Source organism: Anneissia japonica, unplaced genomic scaffold, assembly GCF_011630105.1.
Source record: "Anneissia japonica isolate Jap-2015-1 unplaced genomic scaffold, ASM1163010v1 scaffold3888_len366471_cov172, whole genome shotgun sequence".
NCBI classification, from domain to species: domain Eukaryota; kingdom Metazoa; phylum Echinodermata; class Crinoidea; order Comatulida; family Comatulidae; genus Anneissia; species Anneissia japonica.
The window spans coordinates 48990-59798 of NW_022687727.1; the positions used below are offsets into that span (position 1 = coordinate 48990).

The window sequence follows — 10809 nt, forward strand, 5'->3', positions numbered from 1 at the left end:
TTGCTGCTATTTGACTGTTGATAGACTACAGTACAATTTAAAATCTACAACACCTTAAAATGATAAGAATATTATTTTAATAGATCCAAAAATAAATGCCAATGCTATTCCTTACCATTATTAAAAAATAAATAAAAAGGTCATCAACATTATAATGGCCGACATCATTAAACCTTTGAGGGAAAGCTTATATAAAGCGCACTTTTAAATTATTAATACGTCAAAATGCTTTCAATTTCTTGTATTAGAAATAACGCTTTTCGTGTCATTTGGGAAAACCATTGTATCAGTTTAAGATCATTTGTAATACTTTCTTTTGATTGGATACTTGGACAATTATAATTGCTATTCGCCTCTCCTGGCATAAATAACGTACATAAAACCATTAAAATATACTATTTGATAGCCACAATTTTCAAAGTACACAATTATACACCTTGCTGAACCAATGTCAACCGAAAACAGGTGTGTGAGTGATGATGTCTTTTTTCTTACGGCTATCGCGAAAGTTTGTTTTTTTATTGCTGATGAGCTTTGTTGTATTAATATTTATGGCGGAACCAGCTGACTTAGGTACTGTAATGAACTTATTTTAATGATATTATTTATAGTTGTTTATTTTAAAGAAGTTTACCAATTAAAACAAATGTTAAAACTGTGTTAATAGGCCTAGACCTACTCAGTTTATTAGGTAGTTTTTAGCGTACGACTTTAACGTTAACGAATAGGTAAAGATATATTATGTAGCTGGCAGATAGTTATTTTTAAGGTTAACGTTAATCGCTTTATTTAAAATGGGGTTCGAAGTTTTACTTAAACAAGTGACGTAAAATTTCAAGTGCTAGTATTTAGTAGATTGATAGGCCTAGGTCAACACAGAAATTAACGGAAGAAAAACCTTTGGACTGTGTATTACAACGTTCTGAGGTGAGTATATTTCGTATATTTATTAATAAAATATTAAGTAAGATTTGGTACAGTTGCCCATAGAGTGTTCAAATCATAATTCTCCCATCGTTGTTGGCTGCCGAGGCCAACTGTGAGCCTACATTAGGCCTAAGTTAGGCGCGGCTCGTCTATAAGCAGACGGCCCAAGACCTTCAACAAGTAAATATTTTTAGGTATCTTTCCCTAAAATCTGCCTCGTAATTAAAGCGTTGTACTGTATTACTAAACTTAGTCTTTGTTTTCAATTCAGCTAAAAACACACAACGGTGCTTGTTTTAGCAACAACAATAAAATGACAATGCTGCAAATAATGTTAACAATCCTCTTTTGTTAACACTTAATGGTGGCCTAAAGATGAAGAATTTATCTTGCTTCATGATGTAAATAAATTACCAGACAGGTTTAAATCTACCATATTGGAAATACAACATAGGTCTATTTGGTTTAGACCATTATAGGGTGATTAGGACAAAGCACAGCTCATGTAAGGCTTCATTTGCATTTCCACTTTAGTATTAAGTTTTTCCCAGACCGTATCTACATTTAACTCCTATTATATACATTGCATATCTTTTACTGTTCTTTAACAAAAGGGCAATATACAAATTGATAATTAATCACAATAGGAAAGAAAGATGTAAAAAAAACACGATTGAATTATAAATGAGACAATTCATAAAAATAAGCATCTTTCTTATTTTTATTTTGGTTCAAATAAATAGTTGTACAACCTGTGTAAAATGACACTTACATTGTGATTGACATCTATATCCACAGCCTAAGAAAGGTTAATAATATATTCATTGTGATTTGTCTATTTCTTTTACAGACTTAGAAATATATGGCGATTAAATAATGCATTAAGGATTCCACCTACAATAAATTGCAAAAACAGTGCTATAGTTATTGGTATTTAGGCACTGTGTGTATACTTAATAAGATGTTCATATCCTTGTCGCTTGCAGACATTATACCAATGTCCGGCCAATCTGCTCCTGAACTATGCATGGCTTGGCTTGTAGCGAGGTGATGGATTATATTTTTACATACACATAGGTTAAATTATTTGGAAGTAGCTGTATACACAAATTGAATAAGGTACAGAAGTTGCGGCGTTTTTTTATAGGAAATATTTCTTGTTAATCAATATTATTATTATCACCTTCTTCAGTAATATTAGATCACTCTTGACTGATGCCTAATAAATTTCTGCAAATTACTGAATGTGTGACTGCCAAAGGGACACCCCTCGTCCAATATTTTGGCAATGGTGATCTTTCCAATGACCCAAAGTCTGTGTGTATTTAACAACTACTTAGTTGAAATTAAGCCCCCGAAGTAACATATCTTTGAAAGAATTCTACACAACCCGACACCTAATTCGTTATTTCTTAGCCCTGTGAACATAAGTGAGGTGACCACTATTCACTATTCTCCTGGTATTGACGGTTTTCATCATCATACTTCATTAATTAAACACGTTTTTGATCTGTTGCATTCTGAGTAATCTTCACTTAATCGGATAACCAATGATAAGTGAACCACTATCATTACTTAATATACACAAAACATCTTGTGATGTGCATTGGCTAATAGGCCTATTTTTATGTTTAAGCCCTATAACAACATTCATTATAGAAAAATAGCATTAACATCACTAGGCCTATATATTTTAGTGGTCTTTAATTGGAGGGGAAATGTCCATGGTCTCTAAATAGAGGAGTCTTTAATTTGAGGGAACAGCTAATGTTAAAAGATAGGAATTTAAACGGGGGCCACAGAAAAGTGGTTAATTTGAGATGGTCTTTAATTAGAGGCATAGTTACCAACCGTCTCGTATTTCAAAGTGATTTTGGTTGAAACACGCATTTTGCAGAAAACGCAGCCCAGTCCTCGATCACTTTCAGAATTACCGTTCAAATCGTATAGTCAGTTTACCAAATATTTTAACTCCATTCCTAATTCCCGTCCCAATAATTGTGGTGTTCCTCAGGGGTATTTGTTAGGTCCATTCCTCTTATATATTAATGATATCCATCTGTGTCTTCAAACCCCCTTTCTATTGACTGATGACACTACTATTTTTTATTCTAACAAAAACGTTCAAAATTTATTTGACACTGTTAATTCTAACATCATCCCCGTCCCAATATAGCTGACAAACTTCTAATCAACCACAATAAATGTAACTTCATGTTGTTTCAAAGCCCCCAGATGTCAATCTTTCTTGACCTTTCACTCTTAGAGATCTATATTGATAATTATGCCATACCAGATGTTCAATATACCAAGTTCCTATGGGTTTATCTTGATTGTGGTCTAACTTGGAAGAAACATATCAGTGAAATTGAAAATAAAATTCTCTAAAAATCTTGGTATAATTTTTAGGCTTTCCTCATTTCCCCCCTTAATATACAACGTTTACTTTATTACTCGCTAATTCTGCATTTTCTGAACTACTGCAAGATTGTATTGGCAAATACCTACCACTATATTTGGTGCTCCACCGCGGTCCCATTTTCTAGTTTATTTGTCATTTTAATTCTCCTCAAACTTCCTGACATTAACTCTCTCCAACAAGGTATTTTCATGTATGCATCTTCTCACTCCATTTTACCTTTGTATTTCAGTGACCTCTTCAGATTCAGATTTATATATATTTTGGTTTTAATTTGAAAAGGAATCAAATTGAATAGAATATTTAATTAGTGAAATGGTGATACAAACGCCTATTCACATTCGGCCCATCATTGGTAATTGCAGTAACTTGTTCAAACCGATCGTGTGGAGGACCTCAAAGAGTTTCTCTAATTTTAACTGTTGTGCCATTAAATTCTGAAGTTAAGTAGCTTGCGGCATAGCGGTTTTCATTTCATTTCATTTTTTCATTTTATTCGAAATTCATATACAGTATAAAAATGTCAAGGATTTCAGTGTTGCTGATAGACAGGCAAGGTTTTTGGCCAGTTACGGTAGCGCATAAAGCATTTATCAAGCCTATTACTAGGCCTACACTGTTTACATTCACCAATAGAATTTAATTCTTTCCTCCGTTCGAATACTTTTGCCAAACCATTTCCTAATTAATAAGAAAAAAACTAAACAGTATTATTTTTTCCGAGCTCCTCTGACAATCTTTAAAACATAAGTTCGCTAAACAAGGTATAAAAAAGAAATAACATCTAAAATAAATATATTTAAAAATAAAAGCAACTGTACCGGCATGTTATTATATGCTTTTACGTTTCTTTTTCATGAATCACCTAGATAAATCAAGGATTGATTCTACCACGCAAAAACAGTGGTGTTGTCAGGCTTTATTTCAACAGGGAATAAGTGGTGCGACAAGGGGGTCTGTCAACTTCCGGCACGGTACGGGACCCATCCCTTGGCTACTTAAAGAAACTGCAAAATTTTGACAGACGATCCGTATATGACGAAATTGTGGGCCTTCTAATTCTCCGCAGGGGCCACCACTGCACAACAAGAATTCTAATCGATTAAATCGTGCATTGACTCAATACAATAATACTGAATATATATATTTTCAGCATGTACCGTACCTTACTTATTTAAGATTGTTTTTCAGCTCTACTTTCTTATCGGAAACCTGTCAATAGTTCCTCCGAAAGTAGACTGTTCTCTGGTCCTCTATCTACTGTTACAGATGGCATTGATTCTGCTTTTCAAGAAATACCTCCATGTTTTCATTCTGGTAAGTTTCATACAATTTTTACTGGTAGTAGATTCTATTCTTTTAGTTGGTGTACATAATCAATTTTCAATCATGCTGTTTCAATGTCTGAATGCTTAGATTCCAGTAAGGCATTTTGTAGACGACATTCATTGTTGTGTACACTTAATTCAAGTCAGCCATTTTTTGTTGATTCAAGGGTCCCAATTCTTCTGCGGGTGTTGGAGGTCTACCAGAAACTTGAACGACCTCCTGAACTACTGCTAATCTATCCCATAACTCGCAATTTCATGATTTGTACTGTATTTCTATACTAAGTTAGCGAATTAAAGTGTCAAGAATGCTATAAAAAAAAAACAGACCAACCAGTAGTGACTACTTCCAGCTTAGGACCTCTGAGATATTTTTTGGTTGTGTTCAAGTTTATCCAGTTTACTAATTAAGAATAGCTGAGCCATGTTTTTTTTTAACTACTGCCCCTTGGGAGGCAAGTAGACACTATGTTGTGATTTGGCACTTTACCGTGTAAGAGTAAATCTGGTTAAACTTTTAAGAATAAATCCGGTAAGAAGAAATGGTGTGATGAGTCATGAGCTAAAGACAAAAATAAAATGCAAATTCACGATAATGCCATGCTAGATAAGACCTGTCTTAGTTACAATAAGTTATCAATTGAAGTTACAACCAACACAGAAAGCTGCAGTTAGATAAGACCTGTCCTAGAAAGTTCACTAGAAAGTTACTACAGTAGCAAAAAATATAGGCTCCCAGCGGGAGCGTGTTTCTATGCCCTATACTGCCTTACTGTATTATGATTACTAATAAAGTGTCCACATGGGATTCGGTTACTGTATCAGGAAATGTGTGGTGTATTTTTTATATCTTTTGTACGTGACCCATCATGCACATAGCCGTCGCAAGCATTTTGCAACTGGTCCGGCCATTATAGTCAGAGCGGGGTTGGGGGGAGTGGAACTAAACAAATTTTGTTGTAAAAGGGTCTCTGAGCATCCACATATTAGCCTCATCATGGTTGTTGAACAACTTTTTTGCAACTCTCAATGCCCGGAAATAAATGTGGACAATTCGTAGAGCCTCTAGCCCCTCCCCTCAAAGAAATAAAATAAGCGCGGAGATAGAGTCTATGTTGGAAATATGGTACATCTGGATGCCTGGAAATACAAGCTGGCAAACCTGTATAGCCACCACCCCTCCCCATCCTGTCTGTTGGCAGACAAAGATTTAAAGTTAGTGGGGACTAGAGATATACTCACCTCTGTCCCATATGTTTTGAGCCCGGAGGTGAGCTAATTTTGAAAATTATGGCACCTAAATATGTTATTGTTATGAAAATATGTAGTACAATATATACTGTACATCGTACATGAACTAAATTTATCTATATTAAAATATTTATTCCCAGCGTACACTATATTCCATGATATTCTAAGCTTCGTGGCATGAATATATCCCCATAGCAGGCTTGAGGGTGTGTGAGTAATGTTCATGAGGTACCGGTACTCTCCCATATTTAATAGGCCTACTAATAGGAAGTTTTTTTTTTTATAAAGAATATGACCTTACATGGCATCATATTATTCATACTGGTATGACTCAAGAAAAAATAGAGATAATAAAGGCCTATGTCCTGTACATGATTCTAAAGAGTGGGCACAGAAAAGAAAGCATCCAAGTTAAAAATGCTATATCTGGACACAGAATGTGGTAGCATTGACCAAATTCAACTCGTAAGATTGTTTACAAGTCATGAGAATTGTAGGTCTACTGCGAAAATGATATACGGTATTGTTCAAAATGTAATTGAGTTGTTTATTCCTCCATGAATAAATAAAGTGCAGGAAACACGAATATGTACAAGGAATAACAATAACTGTAATTATATCTACACGACGTGCAGGGTATTGAGAAATATTAACAATATGCAATTAATTATAGGCCTAGAACATGTTCTATGAATACACATGATACAGTATGCTATGAATTATCTATGGAAATACAGTAGGCCTCCTATGCCTATACAAATAACGTCTAAACATTGTCAAAATTACTAACGTACTCGAGCGAATAAGCGCCCCGTTTGAATAAGCGCCCCTACCGAATAAGCGACCCTCATAACGAGAAAATCTCCTTATGCGCCCCGTTTGAATAAGCGCCCCTTCTTATTTGAATAACCCAATCAATCCTGGGACTGTGGATGTTGGCATGATTTGTGGTGTGGAGTGGAATCACATTCTCCTTTAGTCAATATCAAAGTGAGGATATTTATCTTCGACAGACAGACAGTATATTTCTAACTTTTATCTTCTTTCATTTGTCTCCTAGTCCTATTACTCCTTTTCCGACAATTTGCACCTTTAACACATTCTCATCTAAGTTTTCAAGAAAACCTGCAATGATCATGCCGTCCTGCTATTCTCAATCGACCGATGGCGAACAAGCTAACCACCACCACTAATTTCATCTGCTATTCTGCTGTTATGTAATACTGTACTCACAACATTCTTGTCATGACAAGCCATGCTCTCTGGACGATTATGTTTTCCGCCGCAGCACCATTCGTAATTTGCGGTTTCCTGATGTCCTTATTTAATCGTTTTTCATTCAAAATGTGCCTCTTGGGATTTAATAAGTTCTCATAAGAACCCCTCGATTTTCATCTATTTCCATAAGCGCCCCCTCAATTTTCACTCTGTTTTATAAGCGCCCCGTTCGAATAAGCGCCCCATTTGAATAAGCGCCCCTCAAAAAGTGCAAAAAATATTTTATGCGCCCGGGCGCTTATTCGCGCGAGTACGGTAATTGTTTTTGAGGGTGTAGACTTTTCTGTTATTTGCCATTCTCTCTTATTTGATATTTTTAACTGTAATATTTCTACCTTTAATGTAATAGGCCTATGTATGTAATATTTAATATGTGAAACTGAATTTTTATGTAATTTTATGTGCCGTATTTTTAATCTTTAGACATTTGTTTTTTATATCATTTTGTATTTTTATGGCGACTGTTTTTTTTTTTTTTTTTTTTTTTTTTGGTGTTTTGACGCACTGTTAGGTCTTTAATAAATAAAAAAATAAATAAAAATAAATAAAATATGTAATAATATTGAGAAAAAGTGGTCCGGCCAAAGCCGGTGCGGTTCCGAAGGCCCTGATGCACCTCCGCCGGATTTACCCTTTCAGTCATCTTTAACTGCCAGACGAAAGCATAGTGCATTTACCCCCGAGGGGGCAAAGACACACAAACATGTAAAGGCGTAGACACACTTTCTGCTGGGAGTTTTTTTTTTTTTTTGTATAAGGAAAGTACGGAAAGTGCCAAAACACGAAGATTATTTCAATGTCATCTTCCTTGTATAAATGGTTGTTTTCATCTCTTGCCTCTAGCTGTAATACTATTATCATTTTACACAAGATTGGCAACACCTTTAGACATTATATTTTTAATAGTTTTTGTTGTTTACTGAAAACGTACTAATACTTCTATAAACAGGTTGGGACTTTGACCTTTTCTTACGTATTTCTGTGTGTGTGCGGGGGAGGGGGTGGGGGTAGGCACACACAAGGTGTGTAAACACAAAATCTCATAAACTGTAGGCCTACACATGATCTAACTGAATTCATTTAATAATAATAATAATGATAATAATAATATGCCTAATGATGACGATAGATTTTCAAGCAAATAGAACACTCATGTGGTGCCCCTAGGAGGCAGTGGTGGCAGCAGGATTTACCCAAGGGGGTAGAGGTGGGAAGCGATGTCCCTGACAATAGCATAAGCTGGAAACTTTTTATAGTAACCACAGCCGTGATGAGCGTAGCCGTATGATTGATGATTGTACATTTATGCCATTTATATTGTAATGGTGGTTTTATTTTTGTGGTTGTTAGAAATGGGATACGGTGAATGGTTGGCTGTCGATCTGCAGGATATTTATCAAGTTGAAAAAGTCTCTGTTATAAACCGAATTACGTGTAAGTTTCTAATGGATATACTTTACATAATCTGGGTTTCCAGAATTATAAAAAAGAAATGTGAATGAGGCAAAACTCTGGCCATTTTGGATATTCTAAGCAGTTTTGATACGTTTTAGTATGTAACGGTATGCCTGTACGACGGTACAAACACATGTTTTAAGAAGTGTAAACTATAGAAAATTATATTTTTGAAATGATTTCTTATAATTAGCTTGGGAACCTGCCGTTAGAAGAATAAAAGACGCAGAAATCATCATTGTTACTGATATTGAAGATCGTAATGATGGTCAATCGTGCGGCTATCCAGTGACTTTGGACCAGGTTTATAAAAGTCCCTTAATCGACTTTGCATGTACTCCTTCAATCATTGGCCGCTATGTTATTTTGTGGATTAATGGGCTTGAATATTTACATGTGTGCGAAATCCGTGTGTATGGCAACACAACGGCACGTAAGTTAAATACTATGTTAATTTCTATAATCATATGAAATCTTCGACACAGCAGTTATAAACATGTAGACTTTGTTTATAGGTCTATATCTAATACCAACACAAACCAAATAATTGGCAAAACAAAATAAGTTTGTGGAGGCGTTTCTTTTCTTTAAGATTACAATGGAGGTTTGGAAGCTGTTGGTTTTTGGCCTTTGAATAGGTATTACGAGTTTCACGATATATCTAGATTTAAACATGATGGGCACGCATCTTCTGGTTGGCTATTGACAACTGGTGTAAAAAATACTATCGATCAGGCCATCGAGTTTACATCTGCAATTCTTGTGATCCAAAATTATCATAATTTTGTGAGCGGATCTGCGTTTTCCATCTGCTTTCATATCTATCCGTTTACGGATTCGTATGGGTCTATAGTCATATTCAGAGGGTTCACACAAACTTTTAGCATTTCGCATGCTCAACCAAGTGGTTTTACTCACATTTCGGAAGTTGTTGTTTGTTATGACGGTGCTGAAGTGATTCGATGTAATGCCCTGATGCCCGATGAATGGACTTTCTTCGCTGTAACTTTCAATGGATTTCTAAGGCAAATGACAGTCTGGAGGAACAGTGAGATAGTCCATACCGTGAACACGTCATTCTCTACGATTGACATGAATGTCACAGACATTAAGTTTGCAGAGGATCCTACAGTACATATGAAGCTGAGTAGGATTCAGATTTACAACAGAGCTTTGACTGAGGCTGAGATGAAAACAGCTGAAGAACGGGGTAAGTCACCTAATCCACATTCAGATCACTATCAGATTGAACATTGAACAGTGTTGATTTATTGTTCCCATCATTTAGTTTTTAGTTTTTAAAGCAGGCTCAACATAGAGAGAATATTTAATTCACTACTACAGTATAAAGGAGGAACGCAGCACTGACACATTTTGCTTTTTAAGTTTTTTCTTCCTACCAATTCCATGTAAATTATTCCAATGCTTAATCAACATTTAACTCGTATAATTAAATATTGCATCCGATAATGTTTTTTTTTAATCAAAATTGTAAAACAGATTAATATTTAATATGAATGCATAGGACTGATCACAAAATCACAATGGCCTACATCTATTATGGTAAATTTGGGTTTTTTTGGCATTTGATTAAACTTATCTATCTATCTATCTATCTATCCATCGTTTTATAAAAAAGAATGTATCAATTTTGTGTTTTCACAGGACCGGTGGTCCACCAACGAATCACCCGCTTGATCTCTTCAAAAGAAAAAGAACTAAGTGGTGTAATATTGATTAGCTTCAACGTAGAATCAGCAACACGCTGTGCTGCGTTTTGCAACCACGATCTTGAATGCACAGGTTTCGTCTACAACAACGATCTCTGTTGTCTGTTCAACAAAATTGAACTGGTCACTACCCACAAACATAATCCTGATTCTGTTCAGTATGAAATATTATACGAGTGTTTAGAAAAAAATTGTGTTAAATAAACAAAGCAAAAAAAAAAAAAAAACAACAATAAATGTTATGTAACTAAGAAAATCTTCAAAAGTTATCTGTGAAGAAAAATATTGTTTTTAGTTTGGTAAATTGGATATTGAAATAACAAAGTTGTGAAAGTAACCAAAATGATGATAATAATGGGCAACAGTGGACTTTACAAGTTGAATTTATATCATTACATATACAGCGGGAGGTTCAGTAGAC

At 35.1% G+C, this 10809-nt stretch overlaps 1 protein-coding gene across 1 annotated transcript; it reads left to right on the forward strand.

The window, feature by feature from the left end:
• The first annotated feature begins 433 nt into the window (after positions 1–433).
• On the forward strand, positions 434–10597 carry LOC117120695. Its single transcript, XM_033265735.1, has 6 exons — positions 434–573; positions 4538–4663; positions 8554–8637; positions 8852–9091; positions 9251–9868; positions 10324–10597. Exons 1-6 carry the CDS (start codon positions 477–479, stop codon positions 10590–10592), a joined length of 1434 nt encoding a protein of 477 aa, XP_033121626.1. The 5' UTR covers positions 434–476; the 3' UTR covers positions 10593–10597.
• The last annotated feature ends 212 nt before the right edge of the window (positions 10598–10809 follow it).